The sequence below is a fragment of the Empidonax traillii genome, unplaced genomic scaffold, assembly GCF_003031625.1.
Source record: "Empidonax traillii isolate 1590-97213 ecotype Southwest subspecies unplaced genomic scaffold, ASM303162v1 scaffold105:size1093405, whole genome shotgun sequence".
Lineage (NCBI taxonomy): Eukaryota > Metazoa > Chordata > Aves > Passeriformes > Tyrannidae > Empidonax > Empidonax traillii.
Window position 1 is genome coordinate 599,785 of NW_020955298.1, and position 16,141 is coordinate 615,925.

At 46.3% G+C, this 16,141-nt stretch overlaps 2 protein-coding genes across 2 annotated transcripts; both read right to left on the reverse strand.

Moving 5' to 3' along the window:
- Positions 1-2,152: 2,152 nt before the first annotated feature.
- Positions 2,153-8,559, reverse strand: TRIM25 (tripartite motif containing 25). Its single transcript, XM_027882444.1, is given in 10 exon segments — positions 2,153-2,706; positions 3,114-3,191; positions 3,408-3,432; positions 3,571-3,593; positions 4,265-4,345; positions 4,720-4,797; positions 5,422-5,578; positions 6,040-6,273; positions 6,675-6,770; positions 7,879-8,559. Coding segments are annotated over 10 exon segments (1,944 nt in total). The 5' UTR covers positions 8,497-8,559.
- Positions 8,560-11,029: 2,470 nt separating this feature from the next.
- Positions 11,030-16,132, reverse strand: COIL (coilin). The gene is made up of 7 exons (XM_027882384.1): positions 15,879-16,132; positions 13,886-15,062; positions 13,450-13,536; positions 13,058-13,105; positions 12,352-12,427; positions 11,721-11,809; positions 11,030-11,232 (listed from the first exon to the last, which is right to left on the reverse strand). Exons 1-7 carry the CDS (start codon positions 16,130-16,132, stop codon positions 11,143-11,145), a joined length of 1,821 nt encoding a protein of 606 aa, XP_027738185.1. The 3' UTR covers positions 11,030-11,142.
- Positions 16,133-16,141: the final 9 nt, after the last annotated feature.

Below are 16,141 nucleotides of genomic sequence, written 5' to 3' on the forward strand. Positions count from 1 at the left end.
CATGTTTCTGATTTCATTCCAAATGAACAGAATCCCCTTCTATGATTTCTAGTCATTCATAGCACTAAAGAAGGCAAAAAATAGGATCAGGAGTACAGTGGCAGGCTTGTTTCACTGCCTGGTGATCCAGGACACCTTATGTCTTCCATGCTGTTGGACATTCACCAATGTCACATTTCAAGAATTCCCACCTTGTCCAGAATAAAAGCTGCTCTTGACTTTGGGTGTCACTCCAGACTGTGGCTACAGAAGCCCAAAGACTTAGAGGTCAGTACTGACACCCTTTTAAGTCAAGAGGCAACAGAGACCTTGGGGACTTTGTCCCAAGGGGACAGAGTATCCTTCAGCACCTACAAGTGGATCTGCAGCCCCGTGGCACTGCCAAGCAGATAAAGGATTTCTCAGAGGAAACTGCTCTCGTCCCTCAATGCTGACAAACTGGAAGGGCAGAAAACCCAGTCTGTCATTCATTGATGGCTCCCAGCAGGACATATCCTACCTCCACACCTTTTAAAGAGCTCTGCTTAGGTTGGTAGTTTCAGTGCTGACTGTGCTTTGGAGAGTCGAGACCCTTGAGATGGTACAACTGCTCCAGAGACAGCTGTGGCTCTTTTGGATCCACCATCCATTCCATATCCTATCTTGGCCAAAGAAATGGAAGAAATCAAACTTAGGCTATCCTTGACAAAGTACCAAGACTTTACAAATCAAGTGAAAATAGAGACACCAAGCCCTGGAAGCCTCTCTACGAAGCACTTTGGCTAATGTGGAATGTATCACAGAGGTTCTTTTAAGCCTTCTAACAATTCCCTGCCAAACTGCCAGCAGTGGCTTTGTGTTCTATTTCACCAAGTCCCATAAAGGGGAGTTTTGCAAATCAAAGTCCAGGAAGTCTCTCCTGTGAGCTTCCCTGTTCTCCATGGGCTACAAGAAGTAGGAGCTACCACAGTAAGTCCAGAGGCATCAACAAGATACAGACCCAATAACTATGAGATCCAAATACCTTGATTGCCTACAGATTGTTTTAAAGTTGTAAGTAGGAGGTACAGATTCCTCTGTACACAGAACTTCTGAAGACACACCGCAACCCAAAGCAAAGAATGCCAGGAGAATTAAAAATCCATCCCAGTAGGAATGGATGTATATTCCCCTTTGTGCTAATTCCCTGCATGTTTCAAAGGACTCACCTGTCTGCCCACAGGCTTTGTGCAGAGAAGAAACAGAGTTTTCTAGGTACTGTGCACATGTCTTGAGACTCCTCCCAAATACATGCAAGAAATCCAGTTTCTACCACCTGAACAACTAAAGATACACCAGCAGAGAATATCCTGCCTCACAAAGAGGAAAAGCTTTATGACAGAAGACCCTGCTTTAAGCAAACAGCAGATCTATGCTCCATATGCAAGCCAAAAATGCCCCCCAACACTAAAGAGCCTTCAGTGTGAAAATGTGAAGCATATTCTGCATCATTAGATGAGACAGAATACTTCATCCCACAAACTGTGTCATCACAGGACACACATCACTGCTCTGCAGGATGTCTTCCTGAAGACTCTCGGGTGTATTCCCAGAGTCAATGTCATTTATTCTCTGGTGCTTTTAACACCATTTCTTTCCCATCAACTCTAGAAGTCTCTGCATTTCCATTCTGATGAGATCTGTCATATTGGCTTTTACAACTTAGTGCCATAAGACCTGGACTTACTGATTTCAGTAGCTCTTTCTGCAGCATCTCACGATGAACATGTCTGTGTATAGACAAAAAGGCAACACTGAGAGCCCCCTCAAATCCTGGAACCTGAATTTGTCAAGGAGTTCTTCCTGTTTCTTTCTCAAAGGGGTTATGGTTACCTGTGGAACACATTAATTCTGAGGCTCCTTTACAGCCAACCACAGAATCCACAGCAGCTACTGAAGACATTTAACAATGGTTCATACCATGACTTTGATTTTAGGGCAATCAAAGCCTTTGCAAAACCTTTCATTGTAGTTTTAACTATCAACAGCATTTTGTTAAATCACTACCTAAAGGCTTCAGACCAAAGAATCAGCAGATTTCCCAAATTGCTTTAAAGAGCTAATAATTTTTGCCTCAAACAATCGAGCTTTGAGACTTTGGGTTTGATTACCTGCATATAACTACCTAGGTGAACTAAACTAAGATACAAGACCTTAACTGTTTCATTTAACAGAGGGAGAGCACACTGCCACTGGAGAACAGCCAGAAGGCAGGGTACAAGGCCTCGGTGAACTGGGCTTTGAATTTATAGATCAAGTTGTGCTTCTCCCCCACTGCCATGAAGATGACAAAGCCCCCGTCGCAGTGGAGCAGCACACCAATCCTGGTGGCCTTTGTGTTGGGTAAGCACTTCTCAACATCATCGTGCCAGGAGGATATTTTGTTGTTGAGCCACTCGATGCACCAGGAGCTGCCGTTCCTGCCCAGGCGGCTCTCGGGGCCGTGCCTGGCCATGCTGCCGTAGCAGACCCCGATGCCACAGAAGCTGTTCTGCTGCAGCTCCACCTCCCAGTAGTGGATCCCTCTCTTGAAGCACTGGAACCCCAGCACCTGGCGAAACTCGGTGAAGCGCTGAGGGTGGTCCTTGTGACCCACAGGGGTGTCTGAGACAGACATCTTGGTGTAGTTCTCAGACAGCATCACGTTGTTATGAGCTGTGTTGTAATCCAGGGTGATTTTAGCACCATCTGCAATGACACGAATCATGTGAAGGTACTGAAGAGCAAAGCACTTTATTTATTTATCCAGTCCTGCCCAAGCACTTGTTCCCATGCACGTTTATCTCCCAGCTCTGCTCTCCTCCTCAGTGCTACCCTAATGCCATCATTCTGGAGGAAACCAAAGCCATTACTTAGAAAACTTCATTTATCTTCATAAACATACACAAATACTGGAGACAAATTTGATTCGTTTGGCAAAAGAACTGTTTAGAAAACTCCTGCCCCCTTTTCCTCCAAAATTTCCTTCATTTGTAACAACCAGCTGATGGCCTATCAAGCTAACAAAATCCCCTCAGAAGTATTTCTGTCAGGTAACTACAGAGCAATAAAAGCAGAAAGTTCATCCTTAAGTAGTGTAATATTGAGTGTCTTACACTGCAGAAGCTCCTCTCTGGATTTCTTCAGAAAGCTGTCAATAAGCTCTTTAGCTGCAGGATTAGCTGCAGTTTTTGCTGCTGTGTGGACAGAAGAAAAGAGAGTTTGGTCAATTGGGAAAGAAACCCTGCATGTTTAACACATCATCACAGACACACTCAGGCTGGAGCTCATCTGGATTAGCCTCCTGCTCCACGCCAGGTTAACTTTAGTATTAGCTCAGGTTATTCCCCATCTCGTCAAGTTTTGAAAATCCCACTGTCTCTGGACAACTTTTGTCAGTGTTTGATCACTCTCCTGGTGACTGGTAGGAGCCTTCTCAGAGCAAGAGGTGATCATTACACCAACACTATTCACCAGCACTCAGTGTACCAACACCAGTGACCATCTGCTTATCATTTTAAGAGCCGTCAATGAAAATTAGAATAAGCATGCTGAAAGTTTGGACTTACCAGCTTTAGCAGGTTTCTTTTTCTCCTCTGGAAGGGGAGAAAGAAAAAGCAGACTGTGAGTTCTACTGGGAATGAAAAGCCACTGATAAGACTGTACCAGCTGTAACACCATTGTCATGGCTCTTTGAAGCTGCAGCAGTAGATGGAGCTGACAGTCCAGCATGTTGAAGCCAAACACACCCACACCAAAAAGCTGCACAGGAAACATGACCTGCTATTTGCTTCCTATTTCCAGAGCCACAGGAAATATGACCCTGGAACATTTCTCTCCTCCGGGATGCTGCATTTTCAGGCAAGTGGCAACACCCCTGTTCCCCATGAGGCACAGACTATTCCTGTGCTTTTTACAACAGAACTTCAGCGAAGCAATAGGAGCTACAAGTCAATTAAAGTCCATCTTCCCCAACAGACCCCACTGAGTGCTCCACACCCAGAACTTGTGGATGGAAAGGACCTTTTGTCAAGAGCTCTGTGGGAGTAACAGAAGTAGCTTCTTACCACTTGGATTTATTTCCAAGGAAAAATATGAAAGATCTTCCAAACAGACTACAGTGCCTATTAATGGTGGTATCTGGACAAAACAGCACTGAAAGGCCCCAGTATAACCTGCCACAAAGACTCTTCTCCATCACCCCAGCCCTACACTGTAGGCAAGATGTGGCCAGCAAAATGTTTGACCTCCTTTAATCACCACTTACTGGTATCTGCCTCCACCTGTGGAGTGGCTGGAGCGTGGGAAAGGCTTTTCTCTTTGTGGAAACGCTCTTGTGAGGGAGCACCTAAAACAACAGAAGGGGAACAGCCCATAAGCAGAATTCAATATGTACAAATCCATCAAACAAGCCAAGACGTGTTTGGTTCAAATTAGAAAACCCTGAAAGAACCAGAAGGTGGGGAAGCTCTGCTTTGCTTTACAGCCCACACTGACACCACTACAGGCTGATGCACCACTGTACCTGTGCAGTTCACTGCTTTCCAGCTCACAAGGCATCCATCACTAAATATCCCAAAGCACCCTCCCTCTCCCGTGCCCAGGTGCTCATACAGACAATCACTGCATCACCACTACAGCAAACAGCTCTGGGGTAACTCCTTGAACTCTTATTTATTTGTAAAACCATAGTTAGGAGAGGGTGATTTCTTTAGTACTTACGTGCTCCATGAGGCTTTTTTCCAACAGAGGTTTTGACTGTAGGAGCCACCGGAGGGCCCACAGGTTTTCCAAGTTTGGCTGCAATGGCAATATTTTACATTATGGTTGGTATTGCCAGTCCAGAGAAATGCACAGTAATTACAAAGAAAGGCATTAGTGAGGATGGTTTTCAGTCTTATTTATCAGTTATGTGAATAGAACTGAAGGGACACTCATCAGAGATGGAAAGTGCATCCCCGTGCCCCAGTCCAAAAGATAGTTTTGCTTAACCCAGTAAGTGGAACTTACACAATCAGCACCTTGACAGTTGGGAAACCCAAGTCCTATCAATTTAAAGAGTTTCACAGCTCCCCTCAAATCCATGTCCTAAACATGTCCAAGCCTGCTACACAATGACACCATAAATTACTCTAAGGAAGACAGGCTGAGCTGTGCCAAAAGGGTGCAGGACCATGATACTCATCAACTTATCCGATTACAGATAACAGAGAAGAGACACTGGCATGCTTTGTCTCCTAATTTAGCCCAGACTGTGACAGTTTTGTGTGGAAATGGAGGACTGCAGAGGTTGGAAGACACAATTTATATTAACCAACTGTACTTGTTGCACTTTTTTTAAAAAATCATATTTGGAGAGGGAAGATCCCTCATTTGAGCTCACAGCCAAAGCAGAAAATGCCAGTTTTCTCAGTGATACAGTACCTTCTACTTTTCTCTCCTTATACTGAGCCTCTGTAAGTTTTAGTACTTCTTTGAGGTTAAGGGCAAACTTATAAGTGGAATTCATCACATTTTGGTCCATTTCAACTGTAGGAACGAAAGCCTCTTTTGGTGATGTTCGTTGCAGTGCTACTGCTCTCTGAAAGGACAAATGGAAGACTTGGGCAGACCCCCTTGCATAGCACATGTGTTAAAATATAACCAAGTTACTCTAAATGGCACAAAGGTTACAGCTGGACACAACCCATGGCAAAATTTCAGCAGCAGCCCACATGCCTTAATTCCCAACTGATATCTGAAACAAGGAGAAGGATCTGGAGAGAACTGCAGCACCTCATGGAGATGAGTTCTCGCACTCAGTGGTCCCTCTGCTTGTGGCAGAGGTAATGGCTGAACTGGGGGAGCTTCAGACATCATTTCAGTGTTCTTTCATTGCTATTTGTGTACTCATTGGTACATCCTTTCACAGCAGGTTCTTGCACACAACTGCAATACCATTTGACTGAAAGCGTCTGGAGAGCAGGATGACCCCAGCAGGATTCTGTGACTCTGCATTCTAGAAACACAAGTAGTTGGATTCACATTTAAAGGACACAATACCTTCATAAACAGAACGTCATCGCTTTCAGTCAGTGCCATCTCAACCTGATCTCTGAGAGACTGAATTTCATTCTTCTTGTTTCCCAGAACACCGTAAATATAATCAAACTTGTTCCAAACTCTCTTTTCTTCATCTGCAATTGCTTTCAAGACTTCATTTTCTTTTTCTTCAATTATAGCTCTAATTTCTGAAAACTCATTTCTGATCAAATCCTTCTTTCTGGAAGCTGTCTCCTGGAGCAGATAAGAGCAGACAGACACTGGCTTCAAAAGAACAGTTTGTGAACAAAATACTCTTACTGCTACTGCACGAAAACCTTTGAGGAACGTTTAGGCTTCTCTTACTTGAAACAGCAAATAGAAGAGCTGAGTATTTCTGTGTTGTTTGTAAAGAAAACTGCTTCGCTCACAAGGAGTGGAGGTATTAACACATAGTGCCTGGTTTACTCCCATATCCCACAGAGCTGCCTGGCCCTGCCAAAATGCCTCTTTTCTGTTCCTTCCTAACAACATCTTCTCCTGCCAACTCCATCTCAGTATTACAGCCGTTGTCACGAGGGCACAATCACCAACACCACACAGTGGCCAGCGTGTGCCAAGCAACCCGACAGCACTTTGAATAGTCACCCACTTACAGCAGATTGGCTTTGGTTGGTTTTCACAGTGCTCATTGCCCGAGCAGCTCTTTCACACTGATTATTCAGCTCCACGAGCTTCTTCTTCAGCATCACCTGCAACAGGAGAGATCGGAAATTATTTCAGAGGAGCAGTTGCATTGGGTCACACTCACTGGAATAAGAATCACGTTCACAGGAAGTTTTAAAAAACCTTGTAAGCGTTTGGTACTATCAGTTTAAAACCTCTCTTCTCCTTAAACCTTACAAGATGTAAAAGTGCTGACCTGCATACGTGTGCCTTGTGGCACCCGCGCCCTCCCTGCAGCTCCACCTCTCCCAGAAGCAGATGCACACTGTTGACTCACCCTGTCGATAAGCACTGAGTGCTTTCAGCAGTTCTCATGCTAAGAATAAATGTTAGCTCTCAGGTTGGACTTTGGGCACAAAGTTAATGCTGCTGCTCACTCCTCTCATTTTGAGAATTTTATCACTCAGATGTGAGTTACCTGTTCCTTTGGCTCAAGATGCTGCTAAGCTCAGTCAGGGATGAGTTGTGCAGGTAAGCTGTACACACACTCACCAAATAGATGGGGGGTTTGGCCACCTAAACTTTTCAAGCATGCTTTACTCAACTACCCTCCAATTTTCAGCTGCATGGTAAGATATGAAGGCCAGGCTTCCACTCTGTGAACCTCCTTCTGGCTTTTATCTATGTGCTGGAGATCTCCCTAGGCTACTTCTGTAATTCTTTGAGTCTTAAAAACATACACAGGGCAATGTCTGTCCACAGCCCCTCGGGTCAGCCTGTGAGAAGACCACACCGTGAGCCCTGGCAGCAGAGGAGGCTTGGAGTTCTGGATGACACCGGGAGTGTGGGAGACCTCACTGATCACTGGTCAGCCCAGCCCAGTCCAGGAGCTGGCAATCAACCCCATGACAGCGCCTTCCCAGAATCCTGGCCCTTGAGCAACATCTTGGAAAGAGGAGAAAAATGCAAGGAATGACTCTCTTCTTGCAGAGAGGAGAAAAACACAAGGAATCAATCTGATGATGTGCCTGGGAGGGAGATAACAGTCTGCCAAGACCAGACGCGAGATTTACAGTCCAAGTCTTGGTGCAGCCTCCCCTTTGCCCTCCCTGAAGGAGCAAAGGGAGGCTCCAGGGTGTCCCTGGGAGAGTGTCCCAGCCCCGGAGGGCACCAGCCCCCCCCGCAGCTGCTCACCTGGGCATTGGCTTTAGCCTGCTCCAAAGGGCTGGTGTGGCACATCTTGTGCCCGAGCAGGCAGAGGGAGCAGATGCAGGTGCCGTGATTGCTGCAGAAGAACTCGAAGAGCCGGTTGTGCGAGGGGCACTTGCGGTACTGGAGGTCTCGCAGGGGCGGGCAGAGCTGGTGGTCGCGGAAGGCGGGGCTGTCGCGGTGCGGCCGCAGGTGCTCGTGGCAGAAGGACGCGGTGCAGGTCAGGCAGGTCTGCACGGCCGGCGCCTCCCGGCAGCTGTCGCAGAGCACGGGGGGCTCCTCCGCCTCGCACCCCGCAGCCCCCCCATCCTCCTCCTCCTCCTCCTGCTCCTCATCCCCGTTCCCAGCGCGGCCCTGGAGCTGCTCCACCACCCGGCACAGCACCGTGTTCTTGTGCAGCTTCGGGCGGCCCGCGAAGGTGGTCCGGCACTGCGGGCAGCTGAACCCCTCCGACAGCCCGGCCCAGGTGAGCTCCAGGCAGGCGGCGCAGAAGTTGTGGCCGCAGGGCACCGTCACGGGGCTGCTGAAGAGGCAGAGGCAGATGCAGCAGGTCAGTTCCTCCTCCAGCCCCGCCAGGCGCAGCTCCGGCTCCAGCGTCGCCATCACCGCGTCCGTCGCTGCTCCGAACAGCCAGAAACGAAACTGGGGCTGGAAAAACGAAACTGGGGCCGGGGCTTTCCGGAAAATTGCGTGTCCTCTTCCCCGCCCGATGGGAGGGGCGGCAGCCCTGGGACACCCCCTCCAGCACCCGCCCGTCCGCCGGACCGGGCAGCCCGAGGTACTGCGGGCTCTGCCCCGGGATGGGCCTGGGGAGCGCCGGGACCGGCCACCCCCGGGCTGAACTCAGACCCCTCCAGGCACCGGGGCCGCGGGTGGACCGGGTCGAGGGGCTCCGGGGCAGCGTCACCCATCGCGCCCGGAGACGTCGGGTTTGGTTTCTAAACCGCAGCGGGTGATGGGTGCGGTGCCCACCCTGGCTGCCGGCCCCGCAGCCCCTGCAGCCCCCCATAGCTCCCCGCAGCCCCGCTCCCGTCCCGGGACCCACGCGGAGGGATTCCTAGCCATTTCTTTTGTAAAACTGAATTAAATCTGGATGGTCACTGCAAACCTACATTACAGAGATTAACAGTGGACTTCTACCTACATCAGTTAATCACTCCAGTCTTGCAATACTCCTGCGGGATAAGCTGCCCAGGGCTCTGAGTCACTGCTTGGTAACAGATGCAGGTGCAGGAAGGTCAAGAGGAGGCATTTGGAGCTGAGAGGCTGTGACAGGAGCAAAAGTTCAGGGATGAAGTCTCTCATATGCTGGAGGGGGGAGGAGTTTTGAGGAGATGGGCACAATGCCATGAAATGCATTTACAGCCCGGTTGGGCTGGGCTGATCAGGACTTTGTAACTGCTGTCAGAGGAAATGCAAACACCTGAGAGGAGGTGGCTGACAGGGACTGCAAAGGAACATTCTTAGAGGGGTGTGTTGTGCTCGTGGTACTGGTGACTGGACCGAGGAGCAGCTCTTTATGTTTACATTTTTTATTTTTCTATAGTGAATTAACTCCTTGGGCTTACCTGGACCAAGCCATTGTCATCTTTCAGAGGCTCAGTACCTTCACTGGTATTTTCTGCAGCACTCATCTGGTATCTACTGATACAAAGGTATGTAAATAACGAGCGTAAATATACACCCTGGCAAATGTAGCTTTTGCTTCTGGAGCAGAGCATAGGATGTTTAGAGCTCAGATGAGCAATTTAAGTTCCCCATTGCCAAAGAGGGCTTGAAATTCTGGTTTTGAGGAAGCCAAATCAGTCCTTTTGTCTAAAAGACAATAACATTTTAACATTAAAAATTACTGTTACTATTGGCATAGCTAATGAAGTTACTACTTTCTTTGCTTCCGTGAAATTATTTGAGAACTTCCTGTGGTCCTGAACTAAACATAACCATGGCCAAAATACACTGTAGGCAGTGGAACAAGAGGAGATTCCTGCTCTAACAGTGCTGTGAAATACTTGAATTTAGCTTTTACAATTTCTTACGAATTAAAAATAAACAATTTCCCTTAGAAAAACAATCATTCCATTAATCCCCACTGTCTCAGCATCACTGTGCTAGTGTCTGGCATCTTCTTTTTGTCTAGTTTACAAGAACAGCCACACGTGAATCTAACTGTCCATTTCTCTAAAAAACCCAAATTCTGGCATGAAATAATGGCAACTAAAGAGAACCACAATACACAAATCAGTTTTACTTGTATAAAAATGATTCCTTCACAAACAAGACATTTTAATAGGGCTAATGCAAAGATGTGCAAGTATTTCAGTGTAATCATGCACTGGTCAGAGTACATATTAGCTAAACCACCACATACAGTTTTTCAGGTGTTTGTATCTAGAGTTGTTGGGGTTTTTCCATGTCTTCCCTGTAAGAGTCAACTACCCAGGACAGGGATTATCTAGAACTGTAAGACTTGCCAGGTCTCCAGAGGTACAAGGTGTTCCCTCCATGTTGATAATTATCAGAGCTGTCAGTGCAGCACATTGGCAGCACCTGGTGACCCACTGTGCTGCTGGAAAGGAAAGAAGAAAGGAAGCACAGCTCTTACAGAGCAAAAGGGTTTGGTCTAAAACAGACAAACAAAAAGGGCTTTCACAGATTAACACAATGGGGCACAATTTGGCTGGGGCCTCCTGTTATTTTCCACCGGTTCTATGCAAGGTTGAGTTACCACTACTATTTATAGGCCTCAAAATTACAGCAGCTTGAAATCCACATGGATTTCTGGACATGTTCAGATGAACTCTGTAAGTAACTGCAAACTCATGGCATTTGTGTGATGCTCAGCAGCAGCAGAGGACGAGGTGTACATATCAACAATATGTAATTTCTAAATAAAAATGACCTCTGTATGACAGTTATATGGTTGTAGCCAAATCCAGACATTTAAATAAGTTACTGACAGTACAAGGTTGTATTTTATCTTTTGATCAAACCATTCCAGTTCTGCAGCTCACAGCAGTAGGATATAAATATTAAGAAAAAAACCCCAACAGATCTGTGTCAGACTAAACAAAGTCTTCCTGTATTGCATAAAAACACACCCTAAGGAAAAAAAAAAAGTGTTTTTCTTTTGGTATACTTCTTTTTAAAGCAATTTATTAATAATATCCACCAGTGCACCTGCCATCCTCAGAACCAGAAGGCAGCATTTCACAAAACAAGTCTGTACAATTATGTACATTTTTTCACAGTTTAGATAGTTCCATTTTCAACGCTGGATCCATTGACTGGAGGCTCAACAATCAGTCTTGGCTCTATCAGGGCATCCCAGCTTTCAGTTATCTGAAAACAAAGCACAGACAACACTTAGCAGGTACCAGCTACACCAACAGATGCAGTTTCTCTGTCATTACTCTTTGTCTAGACTCATTCCTGTGATTTATTGATCCTCTTGATGAACCTCAACCTGCCTGACATCCTGGGTAAGGGAAGACGCAGGTAAGAACAACAGTGCATGAAATCAATAAGGCTGAAAGAATGGATACTCTGTGAGACATGATGTTGGTTATTTTATTAGCCAAAACAAAAAGTTAACAGTTTGATGACTGGCTTTGACCCCAGTTAATGGAGTAATACACAAGAAGTGATTCTTACCTTGAGGTCATGCACATTTTTGCTAAAAAGGAACATTTATTTTTGCTTCCATTTACTTTAATCAGGTGACTCCCATTATTATAAAGGGAATCTCCCTGAGATGAACAGAGCCATAAAGCAGGGAAGGTATCAGCTAGGGAAAACTGATAACGGGATTCAAAGCAGGACCCACGTACCTTGGTGTCCTGAGGGACAGCGTACTCGATCAGCTCTGCTCCATCTGCAGACTGGTAAACCAGGTCAAATTTCCCCGGCTCCTTAGCAGCTTAAAACCAAACAAAACAACTCAATTAACTACAAACAACAACATAAAAAGTTTAAAAGTTTACCTCAAACCCCACTTTTGTTTTGTTTGTTTTTCAGTTGCGTGTCTGGGCTTGTAATTCTAACCAAAAAAATCCGAGGTAGAGCTGAATACTGCACACCAAAATTAAGGTGACTCATATGACTACATGGATGAAAAGGGTAATAATATGTTGCTTAAGTTTGAGAAAAATATCCATATGACAGTTCATTAATTCTGGCTTCAGTGGCAACTGCAGGACTCAGTAGAGATGAGTTACTGAGAACTCACACTGATTGAAGAAATTCACTTTTGTAAATGCCCATGAGCACCTTCAGTTCAACTGGCAAGGGTTGGAGCTTTTCCATTTAAATAGACTTTCTGGGGAGGGAATGAGGAGGGAAGGGGTGTGTTGAGAATGAACCCAAGGAAACTGGGAATACTTCTGAAACATAAGCTGTGCCTTGGACTGTTTCCCAAGTGATGCACAGGACAAGAAGCCTTTGGTGTCCCAGGGTACGTACTTGGTCCTGCTGGTGCTGAAAGAATCTCAAGCTCGATCTGCTTTTTATCAGCATTCCAACTGATTATTTTGGCCTCCTTCATAAAGCAACAAGAAAAGAATCAGGTAAGATACACTTCAGCACTGGATAACTACTCCATATCTACATACAACCACTGTGCTACTTGATCACTGCTAGAGGAAATTTGGCTATCAGTTTTTCCTATCTCTGTGTATAAAATCTGCAGAGAATTAAAGCTCAGCAATCTGCAGCTACTGGCACTAATAAACCAAAGTTTACTGACTGTCACTGACTTTCTAGTTTAACTCAGTACTTCTCCAGAAACCAAGTTATCTCAAGTAGCCAGAAAATTTTACTTGCACCAGTTTCAAGAACTTGCCTTGACTTCAAACCACAGCAGACTCAAATACAGCTACATTTTTCTACTTAAAGGTCTGCATTTTTTTGTCATCTCCAAAATGTCAATAATCATTAATAATGCTTGCAGTTGGGGTGTGGGTTTTTTTTTTTTTTTCATAACTTCTACACCTTTCAAATTTTCAATTAGTTTTGGCTTCTGGAGTTTTCATTTTTACTGCTGCACCAGGAATGGCCTCTGGAGCCAACTGGATGCAAAGAAAAACACTGCACAACCTCAAAATATTTAAGTCATACCTCACCTATAATGGTTCTGTGAGTGAATTAAGGGAGGAAAGAAAATCAGTACCTTATAGTCTGAAACTTCAGGACTGTAATTTTCAGTTAGTTCCAAGCGCTGTTGAAAGAAATACAAATAACAAATCGTAACTTTTTGCAGTGAAGTGTAATTATTTGTACGGTAAGATTTGCAATAATATTGTAGGAAAGGTATCCAGAGAAATAACAACATGTACGTGGAAATTCACACTGAAATGACAGCAGACACAACATTTCTTTGTGTTACACAAATACAGAAAGTCTAAAGAAATGTATTTAACTTATGCATAGGCTCCAAACCTTTGTAAAAATCCAAGTCAGACTTTACAATGGGAGAATTCTTTAGAGAAACTATTAGGTCAGAAGCTTAGAGTGGCCCAAATGAAGCAATTTTAGCCATTCAGTATTTTCAGAGTTCTTTACCTTAAAGGCAATCTTTTCTCCCACTTGGGGTGGAGCAGCTAGAAGGGGTAACACACTGTAGTCTCTCTTGGGAACTTCCACGGGATTCTGTGGGAAAAAAACACAGGAACCCATTGACTTAATTACTGAACTAATAATTACTGAATTAATAAAACCAGAAGATAATGTTTATGCTGCAGGGATTGTGAGAAGCTCTGAGAAGGGTAAGGTACACATCTGAGTGCTTTGTTTCGAGATGTGTAGTACAATCACTTGAATACAAACACTTCCTCAGGCTGACAAACGGAGATATGATAAATAACAGGTTTACTAAGTTAAGATCAGCCTTTATCCCATTAAGCTCTTTCTGCTTTCATGAATTACTCTCATCCTACAGACTTCTTGTATAGTTAAAGCTGCAAGAGAAAGGTGACCTCTGACTGTGCAAGTCACTCACCTGGACAACAACAGAAGTGTTTGTCGCAGATTCATTTAACTGCCTCTGCTTCTGGCCTTCACTGCTGTAGTTGTAGAAGAAGCCAGGGTTTGCTCCTCTCCCATGACCTTGGCCCCTCATCATCCCACGAAACCCACGGCCCCTAGGTCCTCTCCAGAAATAATCCTCTCCCGATCCACGCCCCCTTCCACGGCCTGGGCTGGCAGAGGGTCCTTGAGTACTGGTTGGCAATTGTTTGACACAGTTTCTTACTATGGGATTGCTCAGTCCAGCATCTGCTGCGGGTTTTTTAGTAACAGGTGTGTCTGAGTCTGAACTATCAGACTCTGAAGAGGAGCTCTTTGCTTTGGGAGCTGTGGTAGTGGCTTTTACAGCCAACGTGTTGGTCGGCAGAGACTTTTCCTTTGCAGTGCTGTCTTGTGCTGGTGTCGCCTTCTCATCCTCTGTGCTCGAGTCAGAATCTGAGCTAGAGGACTGGGGTTTTTTAGCATTTTTACTAACTGCAGTCTTAGTCTTCTCAGTGTTAGACTTTACAGTCACTTTATTCGTTTTTGCAGCAGAATTTGCAGCACCTTGGGATTTGTCTTTGGGAGGTGTCGCCGCTATGGGTTTATGGGAAGACTTGTTCTGCTTTATGTTTAACTCACTGCTGTCACTGTCAGACAATGTGCTGGAAGAATCTGAAGTTTCCACCCTCTTTTTGCTGGACTGTGTTGTGATCTTCTTGGTGGTATTTTTACCAGAATTTAGAGAAAAGTTCTCACTGCCCCACTCTAAAGCCATCTTTGCTGCAGCAGCCTTTGTCTGCTTTTCATCCTTCTTTTTTGTTGCCACCTGTTTCTCCCTCTCATTTTTTTTAAGCTTTTTAGAATGGGCAGTAGAGCTCTCTTCCTTACCTTCTGCTGGTCTATTTTTTCCACTAACTTCTTCCTTTCTTTTTCTTTTTGTGTACCTTTTTTGAGAGTCCCAAATATCTACAGAGCTCTCTTCCCTACAAGAGGAATACTCTAGATTATGCTTGTCCTTTTTCTTTTTCCTTTTATGCCTGTCTTCATTCCTAGAGAATTCTTCCTCGTCCTGCTTGTGTCTGTGCCTTTTTTTGTCTTCTTTTCTTGTGTAAGTAAAGCCATCATCCGTCTCTTCATAATCATCTGAAACTATGTCGTCCAATTTTACTCTGTCAAAAAAAAACCCTAACAAAAGTCACTGTTGAGCAAAACAAGAACTTTTTCCTACATGTCAGCAACTCAAGTAAGTTATCGTGGAGCAGGGATGCTCCACCTGTGCGCGGGACAGTCAGGAGCCTCCCCCATGAGCACAGGTTGTGACAGGCAGGTGCTGGGGCAGGGCACAGGCAACACTCCCCTTCCATCCTCAGGGACATTCCCAACCCCTTGGCTCCCTCCAGCCCTTTCCCAAGGAGGCCCAATCCCTGTCTTGCCATCTTCCAACCCCACGAGGGGACTCAGAATCCCAGAATGAGGTAGGCTGGAAGGGACCACAGTAAGGCATCTGGTCCAGTCTCCCTGTTCAAGGAGGGCCATCCCAAAGCACATGGCACAGGATTGTGTCCAGAGAGCTCTGGAGTATCTCCAGTGAGGAGATTCCACACCCTCCCTGGGCAGCCTGTTAAGTGCTTGGTCACTGGACAAGGAAAACGTTCTTCCTGATGTCCAGGTAGGACTTCCTGGGCATCAGTTCCTGCCCGTTCCTCTTGTCCCGTTGCTAGGCACCCCTGGGCAGAGCCTGGTCCATCCTCTGACATCCCCCTTTGGATAGTGATGGGCATGGATGAGGTTTATATGTGGGACTGAGTCCCTGTCCCATTCCTGCTATCCAATTCCCGCTGTCCCATTCCCGCTGTCCCCATCCCATTCCCGCTGTCCCCATCCCATTCCCGCTGTCCCATTCCCGCTGTCCCTGTCCCATTCCCGCTGTCCCTATCCCATTCCCGCTGTCCCCATCCCGTTCCCATTCCCGTTCCCGCCCGTACCGCAGCGAGTCGTTGTCGCGCACCAGGCGCGCGCTCTCGGCGGGCGGCAGCAGCGCCCCCTGCAGGAAGAGGCTGAGGCGGGCGCGGCGGCTGAAGCCGAAGCGGTGGCGGATGAGGCTGAGCAGGTCGGTGACGAGGCGCGCCTGGCCCGGCTCCAGCAGGAGCCAGCACAGCGCGCAGCCCGGGCTGGCGGGCGGAGGGTGGTCGAACTGCAGCCGCAGCCGCACGGGGCCGCCGCCGGCAGCCGCCATCATGGCCGGGGA